General features: G+C 40.3%; 1 protein-coding gene across 1 annotated transcript in view; it reads left to right on the forward strand.

Moving 5' to 3' along the window:
- The window catches only part of DCAF10 (DDB1 and CUL4 associated factor 10), a 41,376-nt gene extending 24,792 nt beyond the window's left edge, over positions 1-16,584 (forward strand). Inside the window, 5 exon segments of the mRNA XM_037491596.2 lie at positions 2,815-3,012; positions 8,307-8,509; positions 10,925-11,038; positions 14,838-14,983; positions 15,755-16,584. Of these exon segments, the coding sequence (XP_037347493.1) occupies positions 2,815-3,012; positions 8,307-8,509; positions 10,925-11,038; positions 14,838-14,983; positions 15,755-16,123 (1,030 nt within the window). The 3' untranslated portion in view covers positions 16,124-16,584.
- Positions 16,585-16,909: the final 325 nt, after the last annotated feature.

The raw sequence follows: 16,909 nt of genomic DNA on the forward strand, positions 1-16,909 counted from the left end.
TCAAAAAATATCTACATGGCATGGGTTTGGAAAAATGGACATGCACCTAACTGCTGCTGAAACTATATATTCATATGTTTTTTTAAAGATATATATGTACACATTTTAATGCAAACATTTTTTTAAATCCCCTTTTTACTTAGAAATACAATTTACTGGCAATAACTAAAGAAATTTTCTGGAAAGAACTAAGAATGTGATTAATATTTGACTGTTCTGAGGGTCATCATTTTGTTTTTAATAGAAAAAAAAATTGGAGACAACCTAAACATCTAACAATTGCATCTTAGTTTAAAAAAGAGAAAAGATTACAGGGGGCCTCCCTGGTGGCCTAGAGATTAAGTGCTATAACCACTAACGCCTGAGTTGGATCCCTGGCCAGAGAGCAAACCCACATGACACAGCAGACCTAATCCTGTCTTGCCCACTGCTCCTTTCCACAGTGTTTTTCATTAAATCCACCTGTTCTGCTCCCGACTCTGTCTCTGGTGAATTCTCTCACCCTCTGCACCTCTGACCTACATCCCAGTTCTTCTACACAAAAATAAATTTTTTAAAAATTACAGCTTATTCTTATAGTGAATGCTGTTCAGTCATTGAGATTTTGTTGCTAAATCTTTAAAGACATGACAAAATATTTATGAGGTCATATTTAGTTTGAAAAACAGGAATCAGGTTAAATATAACAGTGGTGATTTTTGGTGATAGACTTTTTTCCATTAAGAAATGCGGGGTTGGGCCTCCCCGGTGGCGCAGCGGTTGAGCGCTGGGTTGCGAAGCTGCCCGCAGCCTCTGCAGCGCCGGTTCGATCCCCGGCTGCTCCCCAGCCACCGGAGGAGGGTCCCACATGGTGCGCAGACCTCTCCTGCCGCCCGCTGCTCCCCTCAGCAGCGTACTTCGGTCCTTCTGCCTGTTCTGCTCCCCGCTCTGGCTCTGGTGAATTCTCTCACCCTCCCGCGCTTCTGACTGTACCCAGTGCATGTATAAACAAAACAAACAAACAAATAAATAAATAAAACATGCCTCTATTTAAAAAAAAAAAAAGAATTAAAAAAAAAGAATTATTTTCAAAAAAAAAAAAAAGAAATGCGGGGTTTTTTTTTTTGTTTGTTTTTTTTGGTTTTTAAAGATCCATTCATTTATGCATACAAGAGCCGGGGCACAGGCCAGAGGCGTGGGGGCGGGTTGGGGCGGGTTGAGTGAGAGGACCCGCAGAGACAGAGTGGGAAGCAGAACAGGCAGATCTACTGAAATACATTGCTGAGGGGAACAGCAGGAGAGACAGGAGAGGGCTGCAGCACCATGTGGGGCCGGGGATCGAACTTGCACTGCAGAGGTTGCAAACAGCTTCACAGTGCTGTGCTCAACCTCTTGCGCCACCAGGGAGGCCCCTGGTTTTTTTTTAGATTTATTTATGCATACAAGAACCTGGGTGTAGGCCAGAGGTGTGGGGCTGGAGAAGAGTGGGGAGAGAATTCACCAGAGACAGAGTGGGGAGCAGAACAGGCAGATTAACTGAAATTCTCTGCTGAGAGGAGCAGTGGGAGAGATAGGAGAGAGATCTGTTGCACTTGCACCATATGGGTCAGCTCCCTGGCCAGGATCAGGATTGGGGATTGAACTCATTCATGCGGCAGCGGCTGCGGATAGCTTCATAGTATTGGGACTTAACCCTTTGCACCAGCGGGGAGGCCCCAGCAATTTCATTTTAATAGCGATTTTTTCATATAAATGTGTTGTAAGTAGAAAGATACATTATTTATAGCAGTAAACATTTCTTGTAATTTTGAACCCTTTACTTTTAACATGTCTCCTGCAGCAATCAAGTCTTCACAATCTCTGTCTCCTATTAAATTGTCTCTCACCATTTGCATTTATAGATTCTAAAGTTCTATCTTTTGGCACTGTTCACCAAACACCCACACCTATTTCCAGTTCAAAGTAAAAATTAATAATGTGTGTGGGCCTCCCCGGTGGCGCAGCAGTTGAGCGCTGGGTTGCGAACCTGCCCGAGGCCTCCGCGGCGCTGGTTCGATCCCCGGCTGCTCCCCGGCCACCTGAGGAGGGTCCCACATGGCGCGCAGACCTCTCCTGCCGCCCGCTGCTCCCCTCAGCAGTGTCCTTCGGTCCTTCTGCCTGCTCTGCTCCCCGCTCTGGCTCTGGTGAATTCTCTCACCCTCCCGCGCTTCTGACTGTACCCAGTGCTTGTATAAACAAAAAACAAACAAACAAATAAATAAATAAACATGCCTCTATAAAATTAAAAAAAAAATCAATAATGTGAAGTAAATGAATAACATTGCAATATAGTCCTCATTAAATCATAGTATCCTTGGGCCTCCCCTGGTGGCACAAGGGGTTAAGATGCAACCTATGAAGCTTCCGCAGCCTCTGCAGCACGATTTTGATCCCCCCAGCTGGCCAGGGAGCAACCCACATGGCACAGCAGACCTCTCCTGACTCACCTGCTGCTCCCCTCAGCAGTATATTTCGGTCAATCTGCCTGTTCTGTTTCCCACTCTGTCTCTGGTGAATCCTCTCACCCCCGACACTTCTGGCCTGTACCCCAGCTCTTGTATGCATAAATAAATAAATCTTTTAAAATAAATAAATAAATAAATCTTAGTATCCTTCCCTGGTGATTATGTTATACTTAGTATTTATTGTATGTCAGAGTCAACTGGGTTTATACAGTGAGTTTTATCCCCCCACCCTTTTTTTCCCTTTCTTGATTAGGCAATATAGACTGTTTCTTAAGTCCATTTTTTGGTAATAAAAGATTAAATGAACGAGTTTTTCTTTTCTGCCTTGTAGATTTCTTGATAACCGGCTGTTCGCTACCTGTTCTGATGACACTACAATAGCACTGTGGGATCTGAGAAAACTGAACACCAAAGTATGCACTTTACATGGTCATACTAGCTGGGTGAAGAACATCGAATATGATACTAATACAAGACTCTTAGTAACATCAGGATTTGATGGAAATGTCATTATTTGGGACACCAACAGGTTTGTGAATAGGAAACCCTGCTAGGATTATGAAAAAACAAATTTTTTTAATGGTAAACAAATTTCTGTCCTAGTTTTCATATTTCTTTAAGAGGTGATTCCATCTTTTGTTACTTGCATTTAGTCATATATTACAACTAAAAAATCTGGACAAAATTGTATGCAAAGTAGACTAAGTAGTATAGTTAATGATGAAAATTAGTTTATAAGTTTTTAGAATTTAATGAAAAAGTTATTTCCTTGTAGAACTGTCATTTTTTTTATTCTTTGATCCTTGCATTATAAATATTTTGTAATTTTTGCACTTTGCTTTCATGCATTGACAGAGTAGTTCTTGATTGCATTAGTACTGATCCCTAGGGGACTGTTTGGAAATAATGTTTGGTATAATTTTGGTTGCTACCATGAGAGAAGAGGGGAAGATTTCTATTGGTATTTAGTCAGCAGGGATCAGATTTCTAAACATCCTGCAATGCATGTGACAATTTTAAGAATGAGACCGGTTGTTCCATCTAAAATGTCTGCCTTCATATGCAGTAAATAAGATCTTATATATATAAAATGTTAAGAAATCCACAACACACATGCCAAAAAAACTACTAGAACTAATAAGTAAGTCAGGAAAGTCACAAGATATGCAAGATTTGCAAAAAAAATTAAATGTATTTTTACTTATAAAGCAATGAGCAATCCAAAAATGAATAGAGAAAACAGTTTCTCTTATATTAGCATCAAAAAAGAATAAAGGACTTAGTGGATTTAATCAAAGAAATACAAGACTTACACATCTATAAAAGTATAAAACTATGGTTTTAAGCATGAAACTATAAAACATTGCTGGGAGAAATGGAAGATGTCAGTGGATGGATAGATTAATTCCATGTTCCATGGATTGAAAGAGTCAATATCATCAAGATGGCAATTCTCTCCAAATTAATCTGTATCAAAATTAATTCCTATGGCGCGCAGACCTCTCCTGCCGCCCGCTGCTCCCCTCAGCAGTGTACTTCGGTCCTTCTGCCTGCTCTGCTCCCTGCTCTGGCTCTGGTGAATTCTCTCACCCTCCCGCGCTTCTGACTGTGCCCAGTGCATGTATAAACAAAACAAACAAACCAGCAAACAAATAAATAAAAAAAAAAAAGCATGCCTCTATTAAAAAAAAAAAAAATTAAAAAAAAATTAATTCCTATCAAAATTCAACATGCCTTTTCTGAATAAATTGTCAAACTGAGTCTAAAATTTACATGGAAAGGCAAATGACCCAGAATAGCCAAAACAATCTTGAAAAAGAACCAAAGTTGGAAAACATGCTTCCCAATTTTCAGACTTATACAAAACCATGGTAATTAAGACAGTGTGGTGATGACATAGGATAAGCATATAAAGTGAGGGAACAGAACTGAGAATCCAAAAATAAATCCTTGGATTTATGATCAGCTGATTTTCAGCAGAGGTACCAAGGTAAGTTAATAGTTTGGGGAAAAAATAGTGTTTTTCAATAAGTGATACTTGAAAAACTAGATATCCATATGCAAAAAGATAAATTTCAATCCTTATCTCACATCACAAAAATGAACTCAAAATACAATTCACCCTGAATGTAAGATCTAAAACTATAAAGTTTAGAAGAAAACATGGACCTCCCTGGTGGCACAAGGGGTTAAGTCTCAGCACTATGAAGCTATCTGCAGCCACTGCACCAGTTCGATCCCTCCCCCACTGAAGCTAACCCCCACATGGAACAGCAAACCTCTCCTGTCTCGCCTGCTGCTCCCCTCAGCAGTGTATCTCAGCAGATCCACTTGTAATGCTCCCCACTCTGTCTCTCGTGAATCCTCTCACCACCCTCCACCCCACACCTCTGGCCTACACCCCAGCTCTTGCACGCATTAATAAATAAATCTTTAAAAAAATAAAAAAATAACCTATAGAAGAAAACATGGTGGGCAATTTTCTGTAAATATTCATACACCAAAACACAAATGATAAAAAAATTGGTAAGATAGACTTTATTAAAATTAAAACCTTTCTGTGACACCATTAAGAAAGTGAAAAGAAAAATTACAGAAAGGGAAAGAATATTTGTAAATCCTAACAGAGGAAGGATTTGTGTCCAGAATATAGAGATCTTGCAATTCACTTACATGTATACACTTATATATGTTACAAAGTTTAAAAACTGGTTTGCATAGATTTGCAAAGACATTTCATCAAGGAAGATATACAAATAATTAATAAGCAAATGAAAAGATACTAAACATCATTAGGGAAATACAAATCAAAACCACAATGAGGGGTCTCCCTGGTGGCTCAGGGGGTTAAACACACCTATGAAGCTATCTGCAGCCAGTGCGGCACGAGTTTGATCCCCGGCCAGGGAGCAACCCACATGGCACAGCAGACCTCTCCTGCCTCGCCCGCTGCTCCTCTCAGCAGTGTATTTCAGTCAATCCTCCTGTTGCATTCCCCATTCTATCTCTGGTGAGTCCTCTCACCGCCCCCCACCCCTGCCGTCCCACACCTCTGGTCTGTACCCCAGTTCTTGTATGCATAAATAAATAAATCTTTTTAAAAAGTTTTAAAAAAAGATAATAACAAATATTGGCAAGATTGTGAAGAAACTGAAACCTCTTATGTTTTTGGTGGGGATGTAAGATAGTACAGCCACTTTAGAAAACAATTTGGCAGCAGAATTACCATATAACCTAGCAATTCCACTCTCAGATACATACCCAAAAGAAATGAACACATACGTTGTGTGAATGCTTATGATAGCATTATTCATAGTAGCTAGAAAAATATTCAATCCAAGTATCTCTCTTCTGTAAGTGTATTAACAAAATGCAGTATATCTATTCAATATAATACCATTGACAATGAAAAGAAACAAAGTATGTTCTACAGTACAACATGGATGAACCTCAAAAAAGACTACTAAAAATGTTCTAAAACTGAATTGGTTGATGATTGCACAACTCTGTGAACAATAAAATTTACTCTTAAAAATAAGTAAATTTTATCCTATATAAATTATACCTCAATAGGGCCTCCCCGGTGGCACAGCTGTTGAGTGCTGGGTTTCGAGGCTGCCCGCAGCCTCTGCAGTGCCAGTTCGATCCCCGGCCACCGGGTGAGGGTCCCACATGGCGCGCAGACCTCTTCTGCCACCTGCTGCTCCCCTCAGCAGTGTATTTCGTCAGTCTGTCTGTTCTGCTCCCTGCTCTGGCTCTGGTGAATTCTCTCACCCTCCCGCACTTCTCTGACTGTATCCAGTACTTATATAAATAAATAAATAAATCTTTAAAAAAAAATTCCTTTAAAAAAAAATGATACCTCAACAAAGCTTTTTAAAGTAAAACAAACTAAAAATAGAAGGAAACTAATCAAAAGTATACACTAACATAGCACAGTTTTAAAAGGTAAAAACCTCAGGCATTCTCTCTAAAGTCAGAAAGGAGAACCTACCTATTACTGTTCACCATTGTTTTGGAGTAGGAGAAGGCAGGGTCCTCGTTAGTACAATAAAATAAATATATAGAAATTGGAAAGGAAAAAATGAAACTTAGTACCATTCACAGATGATATGATTGTGTCAGGGGGTGACAAACTGCTTCTATAAAGGACCATGTAATGTTTTAGTTTTTGTATTTCATAGTCCCTGAGCCAACCACAGATAATACATGAATGGGTGTGGCTGTGTTCCAACAAACTTTAAGTAAAAACAGGCAGTGGTTCAGTTTTGGCCCACAGGCCGTAATTTTCCAAATTCTGTTCCATATAGAAAACCCTAGAGATTCTGCTGACAAATCGCTGGAATTGTAAAAGTTAAACCAGTATTGCTAGATAGAAATCACAATATGAAAGTCAGTAGTGTTCGTATACATCACAGCAAACAATTAAAAAAAATTTATATAATGCTAATGAAGAGAACTACATAACTTCATTTAAGTCATTTTAAGATCTAAATAAAGTATGGATGAGTACATTCCTCTAAAATTCCAACAGGCAAATTTTAAAATAAAATTTTAAACAAATTTTAAAGTAGGGCCTCCCCAGTGGTGCAGCGGTTGAGCGCTGGGCAGTGAAGCTGCCGCAGCCTCTGTAGCACCAGTTCGATCACTAGCCACCGGCGAGTGTCCCACATGGCGCAACAGACCTCTCCTGCCGCCCGCTGCTCCCCTCAGCAGTGTATTTCTTCGTCAGTCTGCCTGTTCTGTTCCCCGCTCTGGCTCTGGTGAATTCTCTCACCCTCCCGCGCTTCTGACTGTACCCAGTGCTTGTATAAATAAATAAATAAATCTTTAAAAAAAAAAAAAAAAAAGCCCATGCTGATACTGGCTAAAAGTGAGCTAGAGATTGGACAACAGGAGCAAAGATTCTGCGATGACTTTACCTGTATCTTAAAGAAGTGAAAAAATATGAAATTAAATTTAAATTTATATTGAAATTTTTTTTGACAGGTTAAGTCTAATTAGACACAGCTTAAAAATAAATCAGAAGGGCCTTCCTGGTGGCGCAGCGGTTGAGCGCTGGGTTGCGAAGCTGCCCGCAGCCTCTTTAGTGCCAGTTCGATCCCCGGCTTCTCCCCGGCCACTGGAGGAGGGTCCCACATGGCTCACAGACCTCTCCTGAGGCCCGCTGCTCCCCTCAGCAGTGTACTTCGGTCCTTCTGCCTGTTCTGCTCCCCACTCGGGCTCTGGTGAATTCTCTCACCCTCCTGTGCTTCTGACTGTACCCAGTGCTTGTATCAATAAATAAATAAATAAATCTTTAAAAAATAAAAATAAAAAAATAAAATTTAAAAGGTCAAATAAATCCCAGTAAAGAGAAATAGAAAGCAGTCCAGATTTACACATGTAAGAGGGAAACTGAAGTACTCCAAAGAGGACAAAAAGAGCAGTCAGAAGAAAAAAAGATAAATTAACTAGAGTAACAAGACTGATAGCAACAATGGAAGCAAGAAATTAGCAGAATGTTATCCTCATATTTAAAAACAGTTAACCATCAACCTAAAGTTATATGCTCAGCTAAACCTTTAACCAAAAAGAGTAGAATATTTTCAAAACAAAAAGTGAGTTTACTTCAAAGTAATACTTTTAGTATATATACTTTGGAGGAAAAGATTAACCTAAAGAGGAAGGTAGGCAACGAAAGAAAGAATGGTGAGCAAAAAAAACCTTGTTGATTGTGATGAGTATATACATTGACTGTAAATTCTAGATTGAAGGGCCAAAGTATAACTATAATTGAGTCCTTGTATTTATAACTCTCAGTCTTGTTGATTTCTTCTATAGGTGTACCGAAGATGGATGTCCACATAAGAAATTCTTCCATACACGTTTTCTCATGCGGATGAGATTAACACCAGATTGTTCCAAAATGTTGATCTCAACATCCTCTGGGTATCTTTTGATTTTGCATGATCTTGACTTAACCAAGTCTTTAGAAGTAGGCAGCTATCCCATTTTGAGAGCAAGAAGAACTACATCAAGTTCAGGTAAGTTTTCCTTTTGTGATTAAAGAGTTTTCCAAAGAATCTCAGACATAGGAGTCGTATAGTTTGAGAAGCTCAGTGAGCTTTTTTCCCCAAGGAAGTATGAAATCTATATATAATGACATAGCTTTAACCTGTGCCTGTGTCACAAATGATCCAGGAAGAATAATTCTTAACTTTTTTTTAAAAAAAGATTTATTTATGCATATAAGAACTGGGGCTCAGGCCAGAGATTCAGGGGGTGAGAGGATTCAACAGAGACAGAATAGGGAGCAAAACAGGCAAACTGGCTAAAACACACTGCTGAGGGGAGCAGTGGGCAAGACAGGAGAGGTCTGCTGCGCCATGTGGTTTAGCTCCCTGGCCAGGTATCAAATTCATGCAGTGGTGGTGGGATCGAATTCATGAGGTGGTGACTGGCAATAGCTTGATAGTGCTGACTTTAACCCCTGCCCCACCATTAGCTGTAAAGCCCATTAGCTTTTAACTTTGAAAAAAATTTCTTTTAGATTTCTGCTAGTCAGAAAATCTCTCTTCAGTGTTTCTGATATCTCAAAATTAGTGATGGCCCAAGGTAGTTATCTTTTTTTCAGTCTTTCTGGAACCCAGCAGAACTTTTTTTTTTTTTTTTTTTAAGATTTATTTATTTATACAAGCACTGGGTACAGTCAGAAGTGCCGGAGGGTGAGAGAATTCACCAGAGCCAGGGGGGAGAGCAGATCATGCAGACTGACGAAGTACACTGCTAAGGGGAGCAGCAGGCGGCAGGAGAGGTCTGTTGCGCCATGTAGGACCCTCGCCCAGCGGCCAGGGATTGCCAGGAATCGAACCGGCGCTGCAGAGACTACTGGCAGCTTCGCAGCCCAGCGCTCAACCGCTGCGCCACTGGGGAGGCCCATGATCTTTTAAGTTATAGTCAATATAGAGTATTTGTTTTAAGTCTGCATTCTAGACTTCCAGATGTCCAGATACAGGTACCTAGTGCCATCTTAATTTCATGGCCCTTAAACATCCTCTTGCTAAAGACTTGTTTCTTCTCTTGTGGCTGATTCCACTAAAATTAAGTGAAATTGGGGCTCAGAAAAAAAAAATGCTCTATAATTTCATGTACATTATGTGACAGACTATATTTTATTTACCTTTGGGAAAAAAGAGGGCTGGTCTGGGAACTATCCACTGTTTATAATACTGTGCTTATGAACAAGAACCATGGGGAAAGTCATAAGCAACTTGAACTTAAAAGTGTTCATAAACTGCTATTAGAAAGTAATTCAAAAAGGGCCTCCCTGGTGGTGCAAAGGGCTGAGCACCGCACTATGAAGCAAGCCATAGCCTCTGCAGCCTGAGTTCGATCCCCGGCCAGGGAGCAACCCACATGGCGCAGCATACCTCTCCTGGCTTGCCCGCTGCTCCCCTCCGCAGTGTACTTTGGTCAGTCTGTCTGTTCATTTCCCCACTCTGTCTCTGGTGAATCCTCTCACCCTCCACATCTCTGGCCTGTGCCCCAGCTCTTGCATGCATAAATAAATAAATCTTTAAAAAAAAAAAAAAAGTAGTTCAAATGGTTTAAGTCTTTCTTCTGTGTGCTTAGGGCCATTTCTGACTTCTTTGAGAATGTACAGGCATCATTGTTCTACAGCTGCCCATTTTTAGTGCTAAAAGTAAAAATAAAAATATAAGTTTTATTTGCAAGCAAGGGATTTCAAAATTATGCCAGTATCCTCTTTAGATTTAGAATTGCCTTTTAGAATTTGTAGGTTAAGTACTAATAATAAATTTTAGCATAGTGATTTAGAAGGTCTAGTTGGATTTTAGACTCAAAATCTAGAATGTTCTCTGACTTCTAAGGGTAACTTTGATCTTTAATAACATCAATGGAAATTAGATTAATAAGAAGTCCCCACAGATATTACAGGGCTGCTAGAAAATAGATTGCTATTTGGAATAATACACCTGATATTTATTTTTCCACAGATTTCAATGTAAAGTTTGTACTGCATTTCAAAAATAGTATTCACATAATTTCAGAATGACAATACAAGTTTTTAGTATGCTTTTAGAAGGATCTATTCATATTTTCAGTTACAGCCTGCTTGGACCCTGTTCTAACATTAAACAACAGGGTAATAGCTCAGTTTCCTTTTCTACTAAATTTTCTTGGTCCATTTCACTAAGGAAATGATGGGGAACCAGAGAAGCTCCTGTGTTTCACTTTTATTTCACTTAAGGTGCAAATGATTTTAGAAAAGGACTAGCAAACTTCAAAGAACTGTGCTCCTTCCATTTTTATGTGGATATATACTTTCCATGTTCAAGATGGATTTTAACAGTATGTTCAAATTGAAGTAGATGATTAAAAAACTGATATACTACCAGCATTTTGCTAGGTTTATTGTCAGAACTTTTTATATTTTCAAGATCTGACCACCTCATCAAGTTCATCCAGTCCTAGGGTGTCTGGTTCACCCTGTCATCATAGTGATTCTAACTCATCTTCTGAGAAACACATGTCACGAGCCTCACAAAGAGAAGGTAAGTAAAAGTTGGATTTTATAATCTTGCAACAACAGATTCTACCAAAAAAGCTTTATTTAGTTTTTTGTTTTGTTTTGTTTTTTAAGATTTATTTTATTTATACAAGAGCTGGGGTAAGTACAGGCCAGATGCGCAGGAGGGTGAGAGGATTCACCAGAGACAGAGTGGGAAACAGAACAGGCAGACTGACGAAATACACTGCTGAGGGGAGCAGTGGGCGAGACAGGAGACATCTGCTCACCATGTGGGTTGCTCCGAGGCTGGCAGGGATCAAACCAGCACTGCTGAGGCTGCGGACAGCTTCATAGTGCGGCATTCAACCGCCTGCACCACCAGGGAGGCCCCCTTTTAGTTTTAATCCACAAAAATAAAAGCCAATAGAGGGGAGGCTATTCCTTGCCCCTTGCCAGTTTCATGAAGCTAACCAGAATCTCTGGGGTTGAACATCTTGGGCCTCACTCTGTTGGAATTTGAGCTTCGGTTTTATTTCCTGGACTTCGTATGGTCTAGTTTAGAGAGGAAAGAATTGGAAAATGTAGGTTCCAATCAAGGTTGCTGTAAGCATTAAATGAGACACTCACAAGAGAGTGCTTTTATATACAAGGGAATGAGTTAATCAGGTGTTTATGAAAGCACCTGATTCCAGCCTTTTGGGCTTTCTGTGCCACCATTTTCTTATCTAAGCAATGCCTGACAGCCTCAGAGGGGTTGTGGAATACGTGAGTTATACTCTGGCCCACTCTGTTTTTGCCAATTTTTCCCAGCTACTCTGGAAGAACTTCCAATCCTAATTGAATGTTATTTAACTATACATATTTCACCTGCCACCTCCATACTTATATACCTAAGCTCTTATGTACTATTTCTTCTCTTCTGTGAATTTATATATATATATTTTTTAAAGATATATTTTTTATTTATACAAGAGCTGGGTACAGGCCAAATGCACAGGAGGGTGAGAGGATTCACCAGAGACAGAGCGGGGAACAGAACAGGCAGACTGACTGAAATACACTGCTGAGGGGAGCAGTGGGCGAGACAGGAGAGGACTGCCACGCCATGTGGGATTCTCATTGGCTGACCGGGATCGAACAGGCTGCAAACAGCTTCACAGTGCGGCATTCAACCTCCTGCGCGACCAGGGAGGCCCTGTGAATTTATATTGATGATCACTTTTTTTTTTTTGTTTTGTAATTCTGGATCACTTTTTGGAGATAAGCATGTCTCCTACCTAGGTATTTAGGGGCAGGACTATACATTAGACTTTCAGTTTGTGTTTTCTGCGGATGGCCTCTCCTGGTAGATTCTACTTATGTGGGTAGAATGGTGAGAGCCCTTCCTCACCTAATGTATAGCCTACCCATTCTTCTGGGTATTGAAGATGTTTCCCTTTAAGGTTAAAAACTCCCTTTCTTAAATTTAGGGATTTATGTCCATGTATAAACATGGATATAAATTTGTAGCAGACATGATTTGTAGCAGAAACCTCTTTTGTAGTTCTACCTGTTCTTCTCCTCTACCTTGGCTATGTAAAATAAGCCAAGGCTCTTAATAATCATTAAGAAAAATCTGTATTAACTCAGCCATCCATGAAGAAAAGTAACTTAAGAATAGTTAATATGCTTGCTTACAGCAATGGGAACCCCAAAACAAAACTGTCCAGCAGTTTCATGCTATAGAGAATTGGGAATGGGAGAAAAGATGATGTATGGGGAGCCTGGGCAAAGAAAGGAAGAAAGTTAGAAAATGGACAGAGAAAAGAAGGTGGAGCTTGTTAGGGAAGGTTGCTCTGACTGTTGGAAATCCTGGGTCTTTGGGTGTCAGAATATGTTAGCACCACCTTTTGGTAGATACAACAGCTTTACAGAGCCAAGGCTTTAAACTCACGGTTAGAACTCTATTTTTGACATAAAATCTGCTGTGTTTTCTTAAGGATGTAGCACAAATAAAAGTGGAGTAACTCTGGTTAAATGAGATTAAGGAGGTGTTACCCCCCAACTCTTCCCTACCCCAAATCACCTCTTCTCCCATATGGTTCCCCAGTTTTGCCAGCTCCTGAGGAACTGCCAAGGAATAGCTCAAAAACTACCTAGCTATTTAGAATGATTTTTCTGCTTTTATTTTAGATTTTCAAAATCAATTCTTGAAAATAGGGTTTTATTTTTCTCTAAAATTGTCATTAAATTTCAGTCACTATTGAAATAATTATCTAGGTATAGTTTGGCTATGATGTAATTTAGAGTCACAGGTTTCACTCAATGCTTTAGTAATCTAAAGGAAAGCTTTTAAGATAACATATCCACTTGAGAAACAATTCACAGAGGGTCTGACAGAGTGTTAACTAGCTTTAAAGCACCTCCTTTCATAGGCAGAGAAGTGTTAAAAATATCAATATTTCTATCTGATGTTAAATTTCTGAACTGCTTACTTACAATATCCCGAGGTGCATGAAGGATATGACATACTTGCATTAGTAACAGTGGTTTACTTACAACAGTAACTTTATTTTTTAATTTGGTCACCTGTGGTCCACCCCCATACCCCCACCCAGTTATGTTTATTGAAGTAGTGCTGGTTTACAACACGTATTTGTTGTAGAGGTTATAGGTTCAGAACTCTTTTTTTTTTTTTTTTTTTTAAAGATTTATTTATTTATTTATACAAGCACTGGGTACAGTCAGAAGCACGGGAGGGTGAGAGAATTCACCAGAGCCAGAGCGGGGAGCAGAGCAGGCGGAAGGACCGAAGTACACTGCTGAGGGGAGCAGCGGACGGCAGGAGAGGTCTGCGCGCCATGTGGGACCCTCCTCAGGTGGCCGGGGAGCAGCCGGGGATCGAACCGGTACTGCAGAGGCTGCGGGCAGCTTCGCAACCCAGCGCTCAACCGCTGCGCCACCGGGGAGGCCCAGAACTTTTGAAATATATTTTCACACTAGGCCTGCCACCAAAACCCCAGTAATCCTTCACCAAACTCCATGAGGTCCTCTCCATCCCTCCACCTTTCTGGTGCCTCAGTTTTGCAGTCAGATCTCAAGGGTCTGTTACTGGTTTGGTTTGGTCTGACTATTTTGTTTCCCTGTATTACACATGTGAGTCCATCTTGTATCTGTCTTTCTCTTTCTGACTTATTTCACTTACATTGTCCTCTCTTAAATCCATGTTGCAAGTGACAAGTTCATTTGGAGTTAAGGTAGAAGGAAATGATGGGCTATAGAAGAGTTCCAGGGATATGTAAGATTGGCAGGGTCTCCCACCCCTTGTTTTAACATGCCTCCACGTGAGATGTCCTCCCTCACCTCCAAAGTTAAAAGTCTACTTGTTTTTGTACTGTCCTTGGGGGCCAAAAGGCCTGCACCTTCCACACACACACTAGCCTTTTATTTCTATGAATGTGGTCTTTGTGGCTTCCAAGTGTTTCCTTCTCTGGACTAGAGAAATCACATCTGATATGAGAATTATCTTTTACTTTTCCAGATTCCTTTTATGTCACATAACTTTGTTACTTCTTGATATGTCTAAATCAAAATGTCTAGTCAGCTTTAATGCCTTAGCACTAGGTTATTGGTGATCCCTGCTGTAGGAACTTGGGTTCTTTAGTTCTAGGCATACCCCCTACCTGGAAAACACACTTACACCCCATCCATTGAGTAGCACTATGTTCCGCTACATGTGGTGTGAAAAGGGAAGAGAAGGCAGGCATGAAGGCATGGCAGTGCATGCCAAAAATCAAAGCTTTGCTGAGCAAATAGTCTTGTGATAAAAATAAATTCTATGTCCTTATTTTCTTGTGTCTCAGGAGTTGCACCACGCAATAGTCTTGAAGTCTTGACCCCTGAAGTTCCTGGTGAGAGAGACCGTGGAAACTGCATCACATCCTTACAGCTGCACCCAAAAGGCTGGGCCACTCTTCTTCGGTGCTCAAGCAATACTGACGATCAGGAGGTACAGGCAGCAGCACTCCACCTTCAGCAGGGCTGACTGAACAAGTTACCTGTGCCATGTGTGCACACGGTATCGCTCTCCCTTGAAAACCCTTTTTCCTCCTCTCCAACCTCAATGTGGCAAGTAGAGAAGTACTTTAAAACAGCCATCAGCTCAGATGGTGTCCAGCGTCTTAAGTCTTGCATCCTTCATCTCAGTGTAAAAAAATAACTTTATATAGCAAACATAACAGGATTGAGATGTTCCAGCTAAGCTGGCTGAATGTGAGGTTTTGCTAAACCAATTGAGTATTATACCTTTTCACTTTCTAAAAACTCGGGGAAACTTTGGGAAAGGAAGGGACTAAACTGATGACTGGGGAAAAAGTCTCAGATAACCCAAATGTTATTCTGTAAAGCCAGGTGTCTTCTGAGGATCTCACTAGCTCTAGGAGCTGCACTTCTAGAAATAAGGAGAGAAGAATCTTTGAATGGTATAGGAGGGTTGGTACTCCTGGTCTTGGATGTCTTAACTGTAGAATTTTAAAAAAGATTGTTCTTGTCTTCAGGAAAAAAGTTATTACTACAGAAGTCACAGCTGCCTCAGGAAATGTATGGGGCCTACAAGTTTTGTTAGTTGGGAGAGTGGTAGCATTCATTTGAGTGATTTCTTGGAGCAGTTCTGTTTCAGCAATTCTGAATGTCTTTGGCATTCTGTTGAGTTTTTTTTAAAATAAGGACTATCTGTAGCATTATTGGGAGCTCAATAACTTTGTCTCTCCTCTACCCCTAGTGGACTTGTGTCTATGAATTCCAAGAAGGAGCTCCTGTGCGACCTGTCTCACCTCGCTGTTCTCTACGACTGACTCATTACATTGAAGAAGCCAATGTAGGCAGGGGTTATATCAAAGAACTTTGCTTCAGCCCTGATGGACGAATGATTTCTTCCCCTCATGGCTATGGGATTCGCTTGTTGGGATTTGACAAACAATGCAGTGAACTTATTGACTGTTTGCCCAAAGAAGCCAGTCCCTTGCGGGTGATCCGTTCTCTGTACTCTCATAATGATGTGGTACTGACAACAAAGTTCTCTCCAACACATTGTCAGATTGCCTCAGGGTGCCTTAGTGGACGGGTTTCTTTGTATCAGCCAAAGTTTTAGGCACAACTTACATCAAATAAGTAACTCTTCTGGTGTCTGACTTATAAATTACTTCAATTTAGGTGAAGTATTTTCTTTTTAGAAGATCTTATAAGTTTGGGTCAAGATCCTGGTTCTTATGGGTCCACGAACACACTATGACCTGAGTACTTGGTCGTCCAGCATCATAGGGGCATCGCCAAGTTAGACTCTATGCAGCAGCATCTTTTGCAGCATTCCTCTGCTCCTGCTGATCTGTGCCACTAAGCTTCAGTTCTTCTGGTTATTTTGCATGGTAGCTCTTGTCAAGTTTCTTTTTTCCTCCCCGCCCACCCCCCACACCTTTTTTTTGGTGTGAATTTGTGGCCATTTGGCAGGAGTTTAGGTTGAAGTAAGAGAAACCCATGACTTCATACTGAATAAAACCCAGAAGTTGATGTTAGCATACCAGTTGTTGAAAAAGAAATTTTATCTTCACTTATCGGTGTACTCGGCCTTTTAAAGTTGCTGTTTTCTCTATAATGAGCACAGATACTGGCATTATTCTCATAACTGTTAGATAGTCTTGCAACAAAATGTCATTTAAGTTTCTTGTTAAAATTATACATATTTTGCACCATGAGAGGAATTTTTGTTGTGAAATTCTAGAAAAAAATATTGCCACCTCTCTTTGTAATTTACTTTACTTGTGTGAACTTAAAAATCTTTAGCATGTGTCCTTAATTGGTATCTTGCTCCTGTCAACAACATCAGAAAGGAAAAGAGGGGAAGGAATGGCTTCAGTCATTTCTATTGTACAGAAGAGGA

The sequence above is a fragment of the Talpa occidentalis genome, unplaced genomic scaffold, assembly GCF_014898055.3.
Source record: "Talpa occidentalis isolate TD23 unplaced genomic scaffold, MPIMG_talOcc4v2.1 talOcc4.7, whole genome shotgun sequence".
NCBI classification, from domain to species: Eukaryota; Metazoa; Chordata; class Mammalia; order Eulipotyphla; family Talpidae; genus Talpa; species Talpa occidentalis.